Here is a 22,642-nt window from a genome sequence, read left to right as displayed (position 1 = left end):
AGTTTAATACAGTCCCATTTGTTTATTTTGCCTTTATCTCCCTAGCGTGAAGAGACAGATGCCAAAAAATATTGCTAAGACTTATATCAAAGAGTGTACTGCCCATGTTTTCTTTGAGGAGTTTCATGATTTCAAGTCTTACATTTAGGTCTTAGATTGGAAAAAAAAAAAAAAGTCTTGGATTCATTTTGAGTTTATTTTTGCATGTAGTATGAAAATTGCTATTTCTTCTTGAGTCAGATTTAGTAAGCTACAACTTTTAGGAAACTGCCCATTTTGTCCAAGGTTCATAATACTTATATTCACTTAAGGTTTTTAAAAAGTTCTGACTGTATCTGTAGTTCTCTGTTTTACTCCTGATTTCTTCCTCCCCCACCTTTAATCTCACAAAATCTTTTTTTCTTGCCAATCTTCCTCCCTGCCCCACCCCACCCCCAAACTTTGTCTCTGCTATTCGTACACTGAAAGAACCAACTCTGGTATTTTTTGCAGATTGTCTCTGTTTTTAAACATTACCTTTTGTTTGGGGCTTCCCTAGTGTCTCAGATGGTAAAGAATCTGCCTACAATGCAGGAGACCCAGGTTTGATCCCCATATTGGGAAGACCCCCTGGAGAAGGGAATGGCAACCCACTCCAGTATCCTTGCCTGGAGAATTCCATGGACAGAGGAACCTGGTGGGCTACAGTCCATGGGGTCACAAAGAGTCGGACACGACTGAGTGACTAAACACACACATAGTGTGAGAAACTGGTCCAGTTTCATGCTTTTGCATGTGGGTATGCAGTTTTCCCAATACAATATTAAAGAGACTGTCTTTTCTTCACTGTGTATTCTTACTTCCTCTGTTGTAGATTAACTGACCATGTAAGTGTGGGCTTGCTTCTGGGCTCTTTTCTGTTTCATTGATTTGTGTCTGGTTTTGCGCCAGCACCATACTGTTTTGATTACTTTCACTTCGTAGAATAGTTTGAAAACAGGCAGCATGATGCCTCCAGATTTGTTCTTTTTTCTCAAGAATGATTTGGCTATTTGGGATCTTTTGTGTTTCCATACAAATTATGGAATTGTTTGTTATACTTCTGTAGAAATTGTCATTGTTATTTTAATAGGGATTGTACTGAATCTGTAGATTGCCTTGAGTAGAATGATCATTTTAATAGTATTAATTTTTCTAATCCACGAGCACAGTGTATCTTTCCATCTGTTAGTGTCATCTTCAATTTCTTTCACCCAGTGTCTTATAGTTTTCTGAGTACAGGTCTTTTATCTCCTTAGTTAGAAATATTTCTAAGTACTTTATTCTTTTTTGCATGCTTAGCCACTTCAGTTGTATCTGACTTTTTGCGACCCTGTGAACTGTAGCCTATCAGGCTCCTCTGTCCATGGAATTCTCCATGCAAAAATACTGGAGTGGGTTGCTATTCCCTTCTCCAGGGGATCTTCTTGACCCAAGGATTGAACCTGGGGCTCCTGCATTGCAGGTGGCTTCTTTATTTTTTTTTTATGCAACTGTAAATGGGATTGTTTTCTTAATTTCTCTTTTTGTTAGTCTGTCTATAGTGTATAGAAATGCAGCATATTTCTATATATTAATTTCATATTCTTCAACTTAAATGAATTCATTTATTAGTTACAGTAGATTCTGGTGGTGTCTTGAGGGTTTTTTATATACAGTATCATGTCATCTGTAAACAGTGACAGTGTTACTTGTTATTTTCCAATTCAGATTCCCATTATTTCTTTTTCTTGTCTGATTGCTCTGGCTAAGACTTCCAAAACTATGTTGAATAAAAGTGATAAGATAAACAAGTCCTTGTCTTGCTCCTGATTTTAAAAGAACTGATTTTAGCTTTTTACCACTAAAGATGATGCTGGCTATGGGTTTGCCATGGTTCAGTTCAGTTCAGTTAAGTCGCTCAGTCATGTCTGACTCTTTGCGACCCCATGAATCGCAGCACACCAGGCCTCCCTGTCCATCACCAACTCCCAGGGTTTACTCAAACTCATGTCCATCGAATTGGTGATGCCATCCAGCCATCTTATGCTCTGTTGTCCCCTTCTCCTCCTGACCCCAACCCCTCCCAGCATCAGGGTCTTTTCCAATGAGTCAACTCTTCGCATGAGGTGGCCAAAGTATTGGGAGTTTCTGCTTCAGCATCAGTCCTTCCAATAAACACCCAGGACTGATTGGATCTCCTTGCAGTCCAAGGGACTCTCAAGAGTCTTCTCCAACACCACAGTTCAAAAGTATCAATTCTGCGGCACTCAGCTTTCTTCACAGTCCAACTCTCACATCCATACATGACCACTGGAAAAACCATAGCCTTGACTAGACGGACCTTTGTTGGCAAAGTAATGTCTCTGCTTTTTAATATGCTATCTAGGTTGGTCATAACTTTCCTTCCAAGGAGTAAGCGTCTTTTAATTCCATGGCTGCAATCACTATCTGCAGTGATTTTGGAGCCCCAAAAAAATAAAGTCTGACACTGTGTCCACTGTTTCCCCATCTATTTGCCATGAAGTGATGGGACCAGATGCCATGATCTTAGTTTTCTGAATGTTGAGCTTTAAGCCAACTTTTTCACTCTCCTCTTTCACTTTCATCAAGAGGCCTTTTACTTCCTCTTCACTTTCTGCCATAAGGGTGGTGTCATCTGCATATCTGAGGTTATTGATACTTTTCCCGGCAATCTTGATTCCAACTTGTGCTTCTTCCAGCCCAGTGTTTCTCATGATGTACTTTGCATATAAGTTAAACAAGCAGGGTGACAATATACAGCCTTGACGTACTCCTTTTCCTATTTGGAACCAGTCTGTTGTTCCATGTCCAGTTCTAACTGTTGCTTCCTGACCTGCATATAGGTTTCTCAAGAGGCAGTTCAGGTAGATGGCCTTAATTATGTTGAGGTATGTTCCCTCTATACCCACTCTGTTGAAAGCTTTTATCATAAATGGATGTTGAACTTTGTCAAAAGCTCTTTCTGCATCTGTTGAGATGGCCATATGACTTTTATTCTTCAATTTGCTGAGTTTTATCTTCAGTGGTGTATCACATTGATTGATTTGCAAATATTTAACCATCCTTGTTGCACTGGGATACCCACTTGATTGTGATGTATGATTCTTTTAATGTATTGCTGAATTCAAATAGCTAATATTTTGCTGAGAATTTTTGCATCTATGTTCTTCAGTGATGTGCTGTGCTGTGCTGTGCTTAATATCATCAGTTGAGACTGGCCTATAATTTTCTTTTTCTGTAGTGCGTTTGTCTGGTTTTGGTATCAAGGCAATGCTGGCCTCATAAAATAAGTTAGAAGTATATCTTCCTCTTTAAATTTTTGAGGATAGGTGTCAACTGCTCTTTAAATATTCTATACAATTCACCTGAAAAGTCACCTGGTCCTGGGCTTTTGTTTGTTGGGAAGTGTTTTGTTGTTGTTGTTTTTAATTACTAGTTCAATTCCATTACTAGTAATTGGTCTGTTCATATTTTCTATCTCTACCTAGTTCAGTCTTGAGAGGCTCTTCAAGATCGTTCAAGTGGGTCTAACGCAGCTCCCTTCAAACAACTGCCTCTGCACTGGGACTTGGAGACTGTTAGATTTTCCCTGCACCCGTTAAAAGTAGAGCCTCTCTTTCCTGGAGTGCTCTGGCTCTCCTGAATATAATCCCTGCTAGTTTTCAAAGCCAGACTTTCTGGTGACTCACCTAGCTTGTGCAGGACTCTGGGCTGAGGAGCCCAGGGTGGGGCTTGGACCCCTCACTCCTTGGGGACGGTCTCTGCAATTACAGTATCTTTCCTGCTTGTGGGTCATTGACCTAGGATTGTAGATCCTGCCTATATCACATTTCCACCCCTCCTTCTTTATATCTTTACTTTATATCTTTTCTGCTAATGTTCAGGTCATCCTCTTATATATTCGCTCTGTTAGTACTTCTAATTTTCGTATGCCACTAGGAGGAGGTGAGTTCAGCGTCTTTGTACTCAGCTATCTTGAGGAAGCACCCCATATCTTTAATTATAAAAGAGTAATAGAGGGACTTCCCTGGTAGGCAAGTGGCTAAGACTCTGCACTTCCAATGCAGAGGACCCACATTCGATCCCTGGTCAAGGAACTAGATCCCACATGCCACAACTAAGACCTGGCACAGTCAAAATTAAAAAAAAAAAAAGAAGAGTAATAGAAAGGCATGTTAGTCACCACCTTAAGATATCAAACTCAGAATCACTATCAACAGGACTGTTTGAAATTATGGGCCTCTTAATATAATGTAATGAATAGTATGCATAATTATTTATGTAGGCTTTATGTCAAAATGTGACCTAAATTTAATCATGAGGAAGCAATCACACACATTGAGAACATGATACATTCTGTAAGATCACTGGCTTAACTCTTTGAAAAAATCCGTCATGAAACATAATCAAAAAAGACAGGGATACTTTCCAGATTAAAATAGACTGAAGTGATATTAAAAAAAAAGCAATGCATGATTCTTGATTGGATTCTGAATCAAAAACATAACTATAGATGGTATTTGGGGAACAATTGAAGAAATCTCAATATTAATGCTAATTTTCTTACATGTGAATGACATGATAGTTATACACAGTATATCTTATTCTTTGTAATACAACTGAAGAATTTAGGATCAGCAAGAAATTTCTGTGTGTGTACATACATCTATAGAGAAAAAAAGACAAAGAGAGAGGAAGCAAACATGGCAAAACGTTAGCTACTGTTATCTCCAGGGTAAACATATATAGATGTTCATTAACTAGAAGTAAGTTTAAATTGGTTTAAATTCATTTACCTAAACTAATAAACATAAATACAAATAGTATATATAATAAATATTATTTACAAATATATATATGCAGTATGCTGCTATGTCACTGTCTCACCATTAGAAGTCTTCAACTAGAGGCAATTCTGCCTTCTAAAATTCACTGAATCAACTCAACTCAAAATTTTGTTGAATACCTACAATATGTTAACACAGCTCAAAAGCAAATATACAGAACTAGAGAGGATATATCTTTGCCCTCTAAACATTCACTCTCTAATAGGGAAACAGGTATGTAAATAAATAAACAATATGGTAAGTGCAACAATGGAAATATCAAAGGAAGAGGTAATATAGAGTAAGGTATGATTAACCCTATACAGAGCTGTCTAACAGAACTTCTTTCTGTCTAATAGAACTTTCTGTAATTGACAAGTGCTGCCCAATACAGAAATCCCTAGCCATGTATGTCTAAAGAACATTTGAATATGTTAGTGCAATTAAGGAACTGAATATTTTATTTTACTAATTGTAATTAATTTATATTTGAATAGCCATATGTGGCTAGGAGCTACCATACTGGACAGCACCACTCCATAGGCCATGGCAGAGAAGGAGAGGTTGAGGAGAGAAGAAATTAAGAAAAGTCTTCCCCAAATATGCAACATCTAACAGGGTCTTGAAGAATGACTAGCATTTGACCAATTAGATAAGGTGGGAAGTATTCTCTGCAAGGAAGAGCGCATAAAAGCATGAAGAAATATCCCAAGATGGCATTTTTAGGAAGTCAGTAAATTTCACATTACATGTGCATAGAGAGTAAAGAAGAATTGGGTAAGAAAAGTGAGGATAATAAAGTTAAAAGAAAAGAGAGAGCCTATACTATAAAACATCTGAAGCGTCATTCAGAGAAGCTCAAATTTGATCATGTTGGTAATCTGGAACTAGTGAACACAAAGCAAGAGGTGGATGATTAATTTCATATTTTAGAACAATCCTTTTGGTAAAAGACTGGAGTAGAGAATGGAAATGGGAAGCCAACTGCAGTTACTAGTGTACTAGTTTAGCCAAAGTTAAGAATCTGGATGCAAATGAAGGAAGGAGCGAATGAGCTACTTGGGAGGTGTATGATAAAAGAAAACAAAGAGGTATGGGAGAAGGCGAGGGTGGGATGATCTGAGACAACAGCATTGAAACATGTATATTATCAAGTGTAAAACAGATTGCCAGTCCAGGTTGCATGCATGAGACAAGTGCTCAGGGCTGGTGCACTGGGATGACCTGGAGGGATGGGGTGGGGAGGGAGGTGGGAGGGGGTTCAGGATGGGGAATACATGTAAATCCATGGCTGACTCATGTCAATGTATGGCAGAAACCACTGCAATATTGTACAGTAATTAGCCTCCAACTAATAAATGGAAAAAAAAAAAAAAAGAGAGAGAGAGAGAAAGAAAACAAAGAGGAAGATTCCCTGATACTTACCTTCAGATACTGGTATCAGGGAATAAAGCACAGAGAATCAGACCCAGAAAGAAAGAGTGGGCAGAAAGAATGAGTGTGACTGTATTTCAATCCTGATAGCTTGAGCTTTAGATCACAAACTGCAAGCTGAGATGAAAGATTTGTGTAGTTCACAAAAGAAAGAGGAGAAGCGCCTGAATCTGCAACTAGGAAAGGAAACAGAAATCAGGCTATATTTGACTCTTCTGAGATGCAGCCAAACACATCAGTGTCTGAACTGAATAACAATGTGGTCTGCTCTCTCTGGCCCTGCTGTCTGATTATCAGGGCATAACTAAAGAAACTCCAACAGAACAAAGCAGCTGGCGTCCTCATGTTTTCAGACACCCTCACTTTCATTACCTTGTTAGAGCAAGAGCATGAATATAACTTGTGATCTTTTATAGGAAAAAACAGGCAGAAAAAAGTTTACAGGTATCTAACATTTCACATACTGTATATTATATATATACATATATGTTATAGCAAAAACCTATTCTTACAGCTAGGAATTACACTGTTTTTGAAAAAACAAATATTGAAAACCTAGAACTATAACTATATATATATATATACACACACACACACACACATACACATACGTATCATTACTCCTCACAACTACTCTATGAAATGGTTAGTATTACCTCTACTTTACAAGTGAGGATATTGAGGCTCAAAACAGTTTAGTAAGGCTAAGCAAGGTCACACAGCTAGTTAGTGGCTTAACTGAGATTCAACTCCAAGTTCAACAAACCATCAAATCCACCTTCAACTTAAATTCCCATCAAGTGAGAGGCCTTCCAGATAAATTTTCTCCATCATGCTCCTTCTCTTTCCTGATATTTTTAATTCCAAGTCCCAGGGAACCTAATGACTACATGCTGCTTATGGAGGTGGAAGAAAACAAAATGTGTAACAATGTGGTCTCCGTTTCCATCTTTCTGGGAGCTCATGCAGTCTCTAAGCATTCCTTGGTACAACAACCTGATGCTTTCTCATTTTCCTGTTAAACTATGCTCTCCAACATAAAATACATTTCCCTCTTCTCTGTTTACCCTTGTTCTACCTGTCCATCAAATCCACCTTCAACTCAAATTCCTATCATGGGAGAGGCCTTCCCGATGACTTTTTTCCATCATGCTCCTTCTCTTTTCCAATATTTTAATTTCATTTATTGCTTCAGTCATTCAACCACGTATCCATCCCCAAAACATGACACGACCCTGGGTAAGGTAATGTACTTAGCCATGAGGCTGTAAAACAAAAAGACCTGTAAGAATACAGATGGCCCTGATTTACAATGGTTTAACGTACAGTTTTTGACTTTACAATGGGGCAAAAGCAGTACCCATACAGTAGAAACCATACTTCAAATTTTGAATTTTGATCCTTTCCTGGGCTAGTGATATGTGATATGAAACTTCCTCGTGACCCTGGGTAGTGACAGGGAGCTTCAGCTCCCAGTCAACCCTGTGATCATGAGAGTAAACAGCTGATAAACTTAGAGCCATTCTGTACCCATGCAACCATTCTGCTTTTCACTTTCAGTACAGTATTCAATAAATTACACAAGACATTCAACACTTTAACTATAAAATAGGCTTTGTGTTAGATGATTCTACCCAACTGTGAGACTGATATAAGTGTTCTGAGCATGTTTAAGGTAGACCAGGCTAAAATGGGTCAGTAAATTAGGTGTATTAAATGCATCTTCAACTTATGACATTTCCAAGTTTATTGGGATGTAACATCACAAGCTGAGAAAGATCTGTACTCTTCAGGGATGGAAAACAGAAAACTAGCCAGTTTCATATGAAATACCATTTCATATTATAAAGTACGTGGAAATGTTTTAGACCTGTAAATCATTTGCTGTTTTATGTATACAACTGTTAATCTAAGTGTCTGGTCACTTCAACATTACTGGAAATTCCTTTTATTTTTTCTACAGTCTTCCATGCATCTGACAAAAACTGGCTAAACTCTGGTGAGGTACAATGCTGAGTATTATAGGGAATATGAATAGATAGAATATCTGCCCCTCAGCTGAAGTAAACAAGTATGCATATAATTGGGGCTTCCCTGGTGGCTCAGTAGTAAAGAATTCGCCTGCAATGCAGGAGACACAGGAGATGCTAGTTCAATCCCTGGGTTGGGAAAATCCTCTGGAGGAGGGCACGGCAACCCATGCCCGTATTCTTGCCTGGAGAATCCCATGGACAGAGGAGCCTCGTGGGCTACTGTCCACAGGATCACAAAGAGCTGGACACACTGAAGCGACTGAACATGCATGCATGCATATAATTACAAGGCAGAACATATATGATAAACTTGTGTAAGTGTTATACATCATGGCAAGTGCTAGGGACATAGGCAAAAAAAGTAAAACTAAATCATAAGTTTTCAAGAAAGGACTCATGTTTTCCTGGTATCCAAGCCAAGCCTTAAGCATCATTAGAATCCTAAAAGGCCCCAAATAGACAATTAAGTCTAGAAAACAAAGACATGCTTAAGAAATAGACCAAATGATTGTTTTCTAACATATAAAAAAAATCACTTTTATAAAAAGTAAACTTTGGTTCATCCTAGCAAGTTTAACATGTAAACAATATTTTGATTAATAATGAACTGTGAAAATGAAGATCAAAAGAAAGATTCAGATCTCCTATTCTGAGCTTCCAACTTTTGGCAGTCAGCTGGCTGAGAAAAATGGCAAGGAGTAGTTGGCAACACTACAGGCTACTGAGATATTTATAGCCACCAGAGTCTAAAAAAAATCCTAAAGCTTTCACATTTGTAATAAAATACAAATAAAGTTTTCTAATTATTTAATATTAAATTTCATACACTATTACTGAATTTCTCAAGGAAGAAGATACTACTCAAATGCAAAAAAGGAGCATAATTATTCATTTCAATTTAACAATAATTAAATGAAATGCAAGATAGGAACTGCCAAGAATTTCTCCTATTACAGAACTAGTGGACATAATGACTATTAACAAACAGTAATCTCATTAAAAATAAATCCTTTATTTTGCCTCCAATTCACCATATTTATGGTTAAGAGTACATGCCTTACTGAGCTCTATAAATAATCTATTTTACGTTAACATTTATATCTGGTCATAATGTTCTATGACAGTATTAAATGTATTTATTTGAAGATTTCATATGCTAAATGAAAACTTGTCCAGTCATCTGACTACAAAGAATAAAATTCAAACATCAAAGTAGAGTTTGGGGAATTAATTCTCCACAAATTATTTGGATTTTCTATTTTTCTGATCTGAATTATGAGAACAGGTCAGTAAAGCAATTTTTTTATGGAGAGAGAAAATGTAGGCTTTAAGTATGGCCAGATGAAATTCCTTATGGATCCAACTCTCTCAAAGGTAACAACTATAAATGCTGGACAATACAAAACCAACAACAACAATTAAAGGTGGCCCAGATGCCTATGAATAGGAAAATGCCTAGACAACCTGTGATGCATTCAAAGAAACAATACTCAGTAGTTAAAAAGAAAGAACCACGCAACAATGAGACTGAATGCCAAAACCATTATGCTGATCAAAAGAGGACTCATACAAAAGGGTATGTATGGTATGGTTCCTTTTTTATGAGATTGTAACAGAGACAAATATTATCTATGGAAAAACAATAGTTTTCTCCAGTGAGTGTTTTAGGCACCTGACTCTGAAGGGCAGGTGGAACTTCCTGGGCTTGGGGTAATTTTCACTACCATGACAGGGGTGCTGAGTTACATAGGTGTATGCACTTGTCAATACTCAGTGAACATGTAGTTAAGATTTGTGCTTTTTATTGCGTGTAAATTTTACCTCAAAAGAAAAGAAGGTAAAATACTGAACTCTAGTTAATGATATGCATATAAAATATTTAAGGGGAAAGTATACCAATAGCTGCAGTTTACCTTGAAATGCATCAAAAATAAGAGAGGTACAAATAGATGAATAAATGGGATACAGCAAGTAAACTAAAATATTAATGGCAAAATCTTGGTGTGGACATATGCATATTCACTGTAAACTTTTAATTTCATAAATTTTCACTAAATATGTTTGAGATCCCCAAAAAATGGAAAAAAACAACAACACTAGATTAATTCAGAACAAGTCCTATAAGACTAACATCATTTCTTTTCTATTTTAACAGGATTACTATCAGACTGGTAACTCAGAGAAAAATAACTGACAACATATTTGGATCCCGATAAATTTGGCTCTCTCTTCATATTCTGATTAAAGCAAACCCCCAGATTACACGAACAACAATGATAATAGCTATTGCTGTGTACAACACTCTTTACTAGACACTATTCTACCACTTCATATGTACTAACTATTTAATCTCTACAACAATGTGATAAGATAAATACTATTATCCACAATTCTACCAATGGGGAAACTAAGATGTTAGGGTAATTTGCTCAAGGTCACATATATGTAAATGGAAGAGCCAGAAAGTAGAACTCAAAGAGTATGGGTCAGAACCCCTGTTCTTAACTACTTCCCCATGACTGCTCCCCTAGCTGACTCTGTAACTCATATAATGTAATATATGGTGCTCTTCTCAAGTTTGTGGATGACATGAAGCTAGGACCAAAAGCAGATACATTACAAATTATCCTAAACAATTAAGGAACATATAAATCGAAGACTAGAACGAGATAAAATTCTATAGGGATAAAATATAAGATCCTTTATTTGAGTCCAAACAACCAACTTTACCTCCTGAGACAACACTGATGCACAGCACGTGTTGGGCAAGAACCTGTCAAACGAATATACAACTGAGTGGCAGGACAGAGTGTGTGAAGGAGGAGGACAGGATTCAATAAGCCAAAAGCAAAAGATAAATTTAATAAAGAATGCTACAAAACACTAATATATAACTATCACCTGGAAGTAGATTAAATGAGAACCCTAGAAGACTGTTTCAGTCAAGCCAATGCTGGATATGTTAACTTCTGACAAGTACAGAGTAATAGATACAGGTAAACCGGAAAAGTTTAGAGCAAAAGTGCAAGATTTAAAGCTGAACTATGTGAGGTAAAATTGAAGAAGCTGTGAACATTTGATGTGGAGAAAAGAACTCAAATGAGTATAGTAACAAAGTTAAAAAATGTAAGGGTACTGTCATGAAAAAGAAGAATCATGGTTATTCCGAAACTGCCATTAGAATAAAAATAAAGTCAATTGAGAGAAGGTACAGAAGCTACAGGGAAAATGAAATCAGCATCAAAAAGGAAGAATTTTCTAACAGAAATAACCACAAGAGAAAAGGTGGGGGAAAACAGACATCTCAGAAGAGTATGAATACCCTAAGTATGACTAAAAAAAAAAAAAAAAAAAACTCAATGAAAGATTGGGCCAAATTAACATAAAGATTGCTTTCAAGTCCAAGTACTTAAATAATAAAAGGTAATTTTTATAAATCTCAGTCATGAAAAGCTTCAAACTGATTCAAATGGTTATACCAGTGACCAAAATAGACTTGGCATGATAAAATTTAAATGTAAAGGAAAAATAAGAAACTAGAAGTTATCTGCCAAGTCTGTAAACAGAGCTGTCAGCCTAAAAACACTGTAATAGAATTCAAAAAAAAAGAAAAACAAATATATCTATATAAATATTTAAAACGCTTACACGTGAAAAACATTAAAAGGCAAACAATAGGCTGTGCAATTAGGATAAAGAGGTTTTAGCCTTAAAACTTAGTGTCCAATACGGCAGCCAGAAGTCACAGTGTGGTTGCTGTTCTTCAGTCACCAGGCTCTGTCAGACTCTGCGACCCCAAGGACCACGGCATGTCAGGCTTCCCTAACTTTCACTATGTTCCATAGTCTGCTCAAATTCATGACCGTTAAGTCGGTGATGCTATCTAACCATCGCTGCCTCCTTCTCCTTTTGCCTCCAATCTTTCCCAGCATCAAGGTCCTGCCCAATGAATCAGCTCTTCCCATCATGTGGCCAAAGTACTGGAGCTTCAGCTTCGGCATCAGTCCTTCCAATGAATATTCAGGGTTGATTTCCTTTAGGATTGAATGGTTTGATCTTGTTGCTGTCCAAGGGACTCCCAAGAGTCTTCCCCAGCACCACAATTGGAAAGCATCAATTCTTTGGTGTTAGCCTTCTTTATACTCCAATTCTCACATCTGTACATGAGTACTGGAAAAACCAGTAGTTGCTCTGATTATCGGACCTTTGTCAGCAAAGTGATATCTCTGCATTTTAGTACACTGTCTAGGTTTGTCATAGTTTTTCTTCCAAGGAGCAAGTGTCCTTTAATTTTATGGCTACAGTCACCATCTGCAATGATTTTGGAGCCCAAGAAAATAAAATCTGCCACTGTTTTCACTTTTTCCCCATCTATTTGCCATGAAGTGATGGGACCGGATGCCATGATCTTAATTTTTTGAATGTTGAGTTTTAAGCCAGCTTTTTCACACTCCTCTTTTACCCTCATCAAGAGACTCTTTAGTTCCTCTCTACTTTCTGCCATTAGAGTGGTGTCATCTGCATATCTGAGGTTATTGATATTTCTCCCAGCAATCTTGATCCCAGCCTGTAATTCATCCAGCCTGGCTTTTCGCATGATGTACTCTACATATAAGTTAAATAAGCAGGGTGACAATATACAACCTTGACGTAGTCATTTCCCAGTTTTGAACCAGTCTGTTGTTTCATGTCCGGTTCTAACTGCTGCTTCTTGACCTGCATACAGGTTTCTCAGGAGACAAGTAAGGTGGTCTGGTATTCCCATCCCTTGAAGAATTTTCCACAGTTTGTTGTGATTCACACAAAAGCTTTAGTGTATGAATGAAGCAGATATTTTTCTGGAATTCCCTTGCTTTTTCTGTTCCAAGTGATGTTGGCAATTTGATCTCTGGTTCCTCTGCCTTTTCTAAATCCAGCTTGTATATCTGGAAGCTCTTAGTTTACATACTGCTGAAGCCTAGCTTATAGGATTTTGAGCATAACCTTGCCAGCATGTGAAATAAGTGCAACTGTACAGTAGTTTGAACATTCTTTGGCATTGCCCTTCTTTGGGATTGGAATGAAAACTGACCTTTTCCAGTCCTGTGGCCACCACTGAGTTTTCCATATTTGCTGGTATACTGAGTGCAACACTTTCACAGCATCATCTTTTAGGATTTGAAATAGCTCAACTGGAATTCCATCACCTCTACTAGCTTTGTTCATAGTAATGCTTGCTAAGGCCCACTTGACTTCACACTCCAGGATGACTGGTTCTAGGTGAGTGACCACATCATCATGGTAATCTGGGTCATTAAGAACTTTTTAGTATAGTTCTTCTGTGTATTCTTGCCACCTCTTCTTAATATCTTCTGCTTCTGTTAGGTCCTTGCCATTTCTCTCCTTTATTGTGCCCATCTTTGCATGAAATGTTCCCTTGGTATCTCTAGTTTTCTTGAACAGATCTCTAGTCTTTCTCATTCTATTGCTTTCCTCTATTTCTTTGCATTGTTAACTTAAGAAGGCTTTCTTATCTCTCCTTGCTATTCTCTGGAACTCTGCTTTCAGTTGGGTATATCTTTCCCTTTCTCCTTTGCCTTTCACTTCTTTTTTCAGCTATTTGTAAGGCCTCCTCAGACAGCCACTTTGCCTTCTTGCATTTCTTCTTCTTATGGATGGTTTTGGTCACCGCCTCCTATACAATATTATGAACCTCCGTTTATAGTTCTTTAGGCACTCTATCAGATATAATCCCCTGAATCTATTTGTCACCTCCACTGTATAATCATAAGGGATTTGATTTAGGTCATATCTGAAAGGCCTAGTGGTTTTCCCTACTATCTTCAATTTAAGTCTGAATTTCACAACAAGGAGCTCATGAACTGGGCCACAGCCAGCTCCAGGTCTTGTTTTGGCTGACCGTATAGAGCTTCTCCATCTTCAGCTACAAATATAATCAATCTGATTTTGGTATTGACCATTTGGTATTCACTATGTGTAGAGTTGTCTCTTGTGTTTTTGGAAGAGGGTGTTTGCTATGACCAGTGTATTCTCTTGGCAAAATTCTGTTAGCCTTTGCCCTGCTTCATTTTGTACTCCAAGGCCAAAATTGCCTAGTATTCCAAGTACCTCTTGACTTCTTACTTTTGTACCCCAGCCCCCTATGATGAAAGGACATCTCTTTTTTTTTGGGGGGGGGGTGTTACTTCTATAAGGTCTTGTCAGTCTTCACAGAACTGTTCAACTTCAGCTTCTTCAGCATTAGTGGTTGGGTCATAGACTTGGATTACTTTGATGTTGAATGGTTTGCCTTGGAAATGAACCATGATCATTCTGTTGTTTTTGAGACTGCACCCAAGTACTGCATTTTGGACTCTTTTGTTGACTGTGAGGGCTACTCCATTTCTTCTAAGGGATTCTTGCCCACAGTAGTAGATATAGTAGTTATCTGAATTAAATGCAGGGTTCAAATCTGGTTCTCCTGCATTGCTGGCAGATTCTTTTACCATCTGAGCCACCAGGGAAGCCCAGACAACATAACACAAACTACCAGTCACATATGCCTATTTAAATTTAAATTAATTTAAACTCATCTTAAATTAATGAACCATTAAAATTTTAGTTTCTCCATTGCACTAGCCACATTCCCAGTGCTCAACAGCTACTATACTCGGTGGCTACTCTACTGGACAATGCAGATACAGAACATTTCCATCACTGCAGAAAGTTCTATTGGAATTTTAATATCTAAAACAGAATAATTTAGTGCAGAGAATTCATTACATAGCTAATAGAAGAGCTGAGATACCTAACAGGGTGTTGTGCAGGAATCCAGAGATTAGCAACAGCAGGAAGCCACCACCATCCCTAAGACAGGACAGAGTGCAGAGCCCAGAACCCAATGTCACCTGGTACAAGCTGGGACCGTGGCAGATATCTTAGGGGGGAGCTGGAGACAAGGAAGAGAAGCAGCCTCTGCTGGATGAATACCCTGATGGAAAAGAGGGCAAGAAATACCCAACTTCTCCCTTCCTTCTGCCCTCCATTTCCTGCTGTGCCTCGCATGGCTGAACACAGACAAAACCCAGGTGTGAGAGGGTCCTAGGAAATGCAGACCATCGTGGTGAAACCCTCATGAAAAAGGAAAGAACAGGGGAGGAAACAAATAAATCTGAGGCCTGCCTGAGATACAGGTAAACAAACAAAAAAATACAAACAAACAGCCTGGGCCTGCCACAGATACAAATAGATAATTTAGAGGGGGGAAAACCCACAAATGGCCAATATTTGAAAAATGTCCAACCTCACCAGTAACTAAATGTAAGTAATAACACTCTTAAAACAAGAGTATTATTATGTTAATAATAATAAATACTAATTCAAATACACAGTGCTGATAAGGGTGTGATAAAAACAGACACATTCATATATCCTAGGGGTGGAAAAGAATTTTCAAATATTTTCAAAGAAGCTGAAATAATTTTGAAATTAGCACCAGCAAATTTTTTTAACATTTTACATACTTTTATATATCGTTAGACCAACTGAGTATATTTCCAAGGACAGATCCAAAGTCTAGAAAATCTTAAGTCCAGAAAATAATTTTAGAAATAAAGATGTTCATTGCAGCTGTGTAGTATTGGGAAAAAATGGACAATTTCAATGTCCATCAGTAGGTCAAGAGTTAAACAAAGTAAGGTACATTCATCCATTTATCAAAAAACAGTCTGTTTGTTTGCCAGCCACAATGAAAGGTGTTGGAAATATAAAAAAGATTAGGAAGTAATAGCCGACTAATTCATATCTATTTAAATAATGTTTACGAAGGATTTAAATAAACTAAGGACATGTTTGTGATATGCCCAGTAAATAAAAGATGAACCTGAAATTGATTACACTTACATCATACAACATATGCCAAAAGGGTATTAGTAACAGCAGTTGCCTGTAAGTGGTAAGGTTATGAGTTTATTTTCTCCCTTCTTTATACGTTTCTAAACTTTCAAAGTTTTCTAAATAAAAAAACAAATTTTACAGAGCTATTAAAAAACTCCTTCAGAGCTATTAGTGTAAATGTTTAAGAACTGTAAACTTGCCACAATCATGCCAGTTTACCTGTTACAATAATAAACTGCATTATTTGGATCCAATTCTATCGCTTGTGTGTAACAATCCACCGCAGCAGCATAATTTTCTTCTTTCATGTGATTATTGCCTAAAACAAAGTAATCAACAGGTACAGTAAGTGCAATATACAGGAAAAAATGGAAGATAAATTTTAATCATAAAAATTACAATAATACAAAGGACAATAACATGATTTTTCAGTCACACTGGAGATAAATTTTATATAGTACTGTAGAACTGATACTCCTTAGCCTTCAGTATGTTTGAATGATTTTGAAGTGCAGAGTCTTTCAAAAATATTAATGTTTGACTATCTTATAAAAACAGACTTCAGTAAGTGAGTGAATGCTACAGTAATGATTATCTCTTGGCAAAATCTAATCTCTTCTCACTTTCCTTATCTTCATCTCCTTCTTCCCTTTTGGAGCTGCCCAACCCCCTTCCAGCTGGACCACCCTCTATAATCACTATCTCAGTCTGGACCTGGTTCTCCATTCCTGCCCTGTCAAAACATACAACTGCTAATGAGCAAGCCCTCCAAACATGCTGTGGGGGTGAGCTAGAAAAACTAACTGTGTCAATAGGTTATTGGCAGATAATATTTTTTTTTTATGTGTTATCCTTTCCAGAGATAGATTCTTTTTTAAAGGAGATTATGGGAGATTAATTTCTAGAAAGACAGCATTTCAGATACCACAGCTAGCCCACAGGATGCTGAGCTTCAGGAAGGGCATCTGCAGATACATCTGGTAATAATTTAGCTACGTTAACAACTCGTCAGCAAAATAAGGGATTTTTCTGTGGCTGTCTTCTGTATTCCATTAAACAGAAAAAAAGCGGCATGCTCACTTATAATAACCAATGCTCAAATGGAAATTTTTAAAACATTGGGATTACAGGGAAGGATTTATATAACAAAAGCCTGTATTACTCCTTCCAGTTATCTCTAAACTAGAAGCTCTCCTATTAGCCTTTTTTTTTTTTAGCAGATCATTACATACTTAATAGTATGTAGAAGAATGTAAATTTGCAGAGAACAGGAAGATTAAAGGAAAGACATCTAAAATCATACAAAAGTTACTGCAAATTAAGAAGCAGAAACGGATATAAAGAATGATCACTGAAGGGATATAAAGTGATTTCTATATGATTTCTCTTTGGGATGAGAAAAATGTTCTATAGTTGTGGTGATGGCTACACGACTCTGTTAATCTACTAGAAACCAATGAATTAATACATGTCACAGCATATCTTGTGGTATGTTAATTACAGCTCATTAACGCTTTCTTTAAAAGTCAAAAAATTAAATTAAATCCCACCTTCCATAAGAAATGAGTATAAAGCCTCTAAGGAAGAGAAAAGGATTACATAGTTTTTATGATTGGGTAAGAAATTACTACATTAGTACTTTAACTACTCAGTACTTAAATAGATTAGCTTGTTCCATGTAAAAGATTTAAATTTTCTGGGTTATGTGGATTTTCTTTTTGTTGGATCTTTGTGCCCAACATGGATCATGTATCCATGACCTTTCTTGGGTTGTATTAAAACCTATAGTATGTCTTTTCCCATAAGCCACATCAAGTGTATAGATACTAAAATGTATCTATGTCTAGATAGACAGATAGTGATATTAATGATAAAAAGATTCAAGTCAGAAAATATTCAATATACAAAAACTCAGGACACAGATATTTGGGAAGCTAACTATAAGCAGGCACTGCACAGCACACTTAAACACTACTCTCCTGTCCCCTTTATTCCTCAAGACAACCCTCTGAGATACGTCTTTACTTCTGAAACAAGGCAGGAAACGACAGCAATGAACACTTACTGGTTTTGTCTGATCTTATTGCAGCTTCTCAGAAGCAAAGCACACAAAAATATTTGAAAGCAACCTTCCAGGAAGGTACTAGCTAGCTAGAAACCTTGATTAACACAGGTAAGTATAACACGCAGCCTAGAATAACTATGCTTGACCATCTACCACAGCCATCTATTTTCACATGAACAGCAAAATCTGTAAGACAGCTGCTTTAACTTTATGGGTAATGTGTCTTAGACGTGACATGTCCTAGGGAAAAGCAAAGGATAGAAGCTTTTGGTTAGAGGTGAAAGCAGTTAAGTAATTCAGTCTACCCATGCTGCCATGGTAAATGAGCCTCACTCTGCAGCTCCTTCCAACCCTCAACTTACTAATGTTCATTATATCAAAATAAACTCGAGGAAATGCATACTTCTGGTGTTCTGCCATGCAGACGGAGTAAATATGAGGGACAAAAAATAAAACTTCAACTGGCCGTTTAGTACTAGAGCTAAAGCAAGAGAGCTACAAAAGCAAAATGTTTAGCGAAGCATATAATATTATATATCACTGAGGATTTCGCACACTACAAAAGTCTAAGTGCAAGGAAAAAAAATCGGATTAAATTGCTTCAATTAGAATAATATATCAAAATGCATTTGTATCTAGATAGTTTAAACTCGGTGTTTGGGGAACACTGCAATTCAAGCAGCAATGAGGATTTGACTGTTACTTTATTCTATGGGTACTTTATGAAAGTCCTAATTCTAAAATTTTAAGTCACTGTAGTAATAAGATTTCTTAGAGAAAAATAAAACATTGAAAACTGAACATAGCACTTTCTAAGGTAATCCAAAGAAGATAATCACACAATAGTGAAAGTAAATATAGACAAAGATACAAAGACAGTGTTACTTAGGATTAAAAAATTATCTATCTAGGTATGTAAATCATGGTATCACAGTATCATGAAACACTATGCAGCCATTAAAAACACGATATAGTGTAATTTATAGACCTAATAGAGAGAACCATGCTTGAAAAATGGGAAAGGCATATTCTTTTTCATATCTACTTTTTAGACACCAACTGATTTTTTAAAAAAACTCAACAGTCCTATTCAGAGTATGAACTAAAAAAAAAAGACCAGAAAATAAAAACATTTTTGTACAGCTTCTGAACATTACAAATTCCCTAATAACTCTCTGCCCATTGGACAGGGTCTTTTCTGACTCTCATTCACTGGTGAAGATCAGGGATCTGCCCTACAGCTCCTTACTACAAATCTTATAGGCCTGACCTGGCTTGCCTCTATAGCTTAACATAACTGACCATGATGGAAAAATTGAGCCCAGATTCTCAGTGCCGACTTATTTATAAAAATCAAGTATGCTTCAATAGCTTCCCTCGTGGCTCAGATGGTTAAGAACCTGCCTGCAAAGTGGGAGACGCAGATTCAATCCCTGGGTCAGGAAAATCCTCTGGAGAAGGAAATGGCAACCCACTCCAGTATTCTTGCCTGGAGAATTCCATGGACAAAGGGGCCTGGCAGGCTACAATCCATGGGTTTACAAACAGTCAGACATGACTGAGCAACTAACACTTTCACATTCATGCTTTCTAGAGCCACTATTAGAAAATTTAGTAACATAGTAATCAAATGTGCTAGCTAATAAACCCTTAAGTGCCATATACATACATTAACACATGTCAAAGAACTCAAAAACACTAAATACAGGAAAGTTAAAAACGATACTGAAAACCATTTTTATGTCTTTTATTTAGCATAAAGAATTTGCGATCCTAGAGTACACATAGCAAACGCAGGTACAAGAATCACCCCTTAAGTGATTTGTTTTGCAAGTTTTCCTCACAACAGATCTGCTTCTCTTGAAACAAGCCATACTTGTATCGTTCACAAGCTATTCTGTATTTCCAGGCTTCTTCCCTATCACATTCATTCTTGTTTCACAAATGCCAGGAGGACTTATGACAATCCAGTCTTGGCAGTATAAACCAGAATCTTACCAGTTCATAGTCACTTTCCCTACCACTGCAGAAACTTTTACTAAATAAGTCATTTTTCTATGAAATATCTACCTTCATCTTTTAATTGGTCAGCTTTCCCCATATCTTCAGGCACTGAGTTTGAGAGAGGCAGAATGTCATTCTGAAATTAAATAAAATACAATGTACTTCATTTAGCTACATAGAGTCATCCCAGAGAACTATAAGTTACAGCAATAATGACTTAACTATTATTTAGTACATCATCTATAATTTCATGTCACGAAATTTACCATCTAAATAACAGTATTTACAAGAAATAAGAAAAAAGTCCCCTCACATACGTTTATTAGAAAAATGAATATGTGGAATTTTCCTAGAAAAAAGTGAACAACTATGAATCAATTGTTTTTACTTGCTTTCACTAAATCTAGAAATCCTACTTTATGAATAAAGAATGGAATCAATATACAAAGAATAGTAATAAAAATATGTTCAAGGGATTGTTTAGTGAAAATTCAGAAACATAGTGCTAATATTCCAAGAGAAAACCCACTAAGTCAAATTCACAGGTACCAAAAAAGCATTTATAATATGATCCTATTATTTAAATACATACACAAATATTCATAAACATGCTGGCTGAAAATCAAAGAATGGTAAGGTACACACAAAAGGTTAACAGTAGGAATATTTGGAAGTAAGATTCTCAGTCTCTTTTTTATATCATTCCATATTTTTTAAACTTTTAAAAACAATGGTCATAAATTCCTCATAAGATAAAAAACAGTCTAAGATTCCTGCTTTTAGCACCTACTATCATCCTCAAACCTCTTTTGCAATAATAAACTTCAAACCAAAGTACTTATGAAAACTAAATAAAAATTTAGAAATGAGGCAGGAGACTTAAGCCCAAAACCTGAGAACACCAGAAAACTCCTGACTACAAGGAACTTTAAGTAATAAGTGACTGTCCAAAAGCCTCCATACCTACACTGAAACCAACCACCACACAAGAGCCAATAAGTTTTAGAGCAAGACATACCACGCAAATTCTCCAGCAACGCAGGAACATAGCCCTGAACATCAACATACAGGCTGCCCAAGGTCACACCTAACACATAGACCCATCTCAAAACTCATTACTGGGCACTCCATTGCTCTCCAACAAGAAGAAATCAAGTTCCACGCACCAGAACACTGACGCAAGCTTCCCTAACCAGGAAATCTCGACAAGCCAATCGTCTAACCCCACCCACTGGGTTAATCCTCCACAACAAAAAGGAACCACAGACCTCCAGAATACAGAAAGCCCACTCCAGATACAGCAATCTAAACAAGATGAAAAGGCAAAGAAATACCCAACAGGTAAAGGAACATGAAAAATGCCCACCAAGTCAAACAAAAGAGGAGGAGATAGGGAATCTACCTGAAAAAGAATTTAGAATAATGATAATAAAAATGATCCAAAATCTTGAAAACAAAATGGAGTTACAGATAAATAGCCTGGAAACAAAGATTGAAAAGATTCAAGAACTGTTTAATAAAGACCTAGAAGAAAAATTTAGAAATGTCTTGAGTGGTAATAGGAACACAATGTATTTTCCCATTTTTGTAAGATTCTTTTTAAATTATGTTGTTTTTAAACTTGACTCTGAAGTTCATAAATGTTTATAATTTTCAAAAAGGCATAATTTGGAGTCAATATATCTATGTATCATATTTAAAATATATTCACCATTACCTTTGAGTAAAATGGCAATAAACTTGATAGCTCTAACACTGGAAATACACTTTCTTAATTATACACAAATCTTCAAAGGTACAAAATCACTATAAGGTATGTAAGTTGTGCTTATTTTTTTTAATCTTTATCAATCATTTTTTCTAAGCAAAGTATTAGAAAAAAAAAGTACAGAATCAAATAGGAACATTAATAAGTAGACATCACTACTTAAAATGGACTGTTTCAGCTACTCAGGATGTAAGTGCAGTTCAAAGATGCATTGTTGCCTTGCAGTACTTGCTTTTAGAGTTCCTTCCATTTCAGATCTCCTAATAAGCCTAGGCAGTTTATGTGTGAAAAAGTGACTTTGGGGGGGTCAAAAAATGGCATATTGAAAAATGGATTATAGTCCATTCTGTCTTCTAAATCCTTCTGAATGATTTTAATGAAATTGCCAAAGTTTCACAACTTTGAAAATTAATTCTCATATTCATGAAAACATTTGAGCAGTCCACAGTGTGAGGACAAGTGTTATCTACTTTATATAGAAGGAAAGAATCCATTTCGTATATGAAGTTAATTGGGGAGGAAAGCAGTATCCTAAAAATAAACTGTCCAACATAACAACCAAATACAATGGGAATAGCAGTGATTTCTCTAATTATAACAGTCTCGCTGCTGCTTC

The 22,642-nt window shown here is 36.7% G+C and overlaps 1 protein-coding gene across 2 annotated transcripts in view; it reads right to left on the bottom strand.

The window, feature by feature from the left end:
- The window catches only part of SGTB (small glutamine rich tetratricopeptide repeat co-chaperone beta), a 49,526-nt gene that overhangs the window by 16,757 nt on the left and 10,127 nt on the right, over positions 1-22,642 (bottom strand). For both annotated transcript variants that reach the window (XM_061129678.1, XM_061129677.1), the window contains exons 4-5: positions 20,325-20,394; positions 16,409-16,508 (exon numbers count right to left, since the gene is read on the bottom strand). In XM_061129678.1, coding sequence (XP_060985661.1) covers positions 16,409-16,508; positions 20,325-20,394 — 170 coding nt within the window. The remainder of the gene's footprint in view (positions 1-16,408; positions 16,509-20,324; positions 20,395-22,642) is intronic.

The sequence above is a fragment of the Dama dama genome, chromosome 25 (assembly GCF_033118175.1).
Source record: "Dama dama isolate Ldn47 chromosome 25, ASM3311817v1, whole genome shotgun sequence".
Classification (NCBI taxonomy): domain Eukaryota; kingdom Metazoa; phylum Chordata; class Mammalia; order Artiodactyla; family Cervidae; genus Dama; species Dama dama.
The sequence above is the reverse complement of the archived record's forward strand: the minus strand, read 5'-3'. Positions and strand labels throughout refer to the sequence as shown.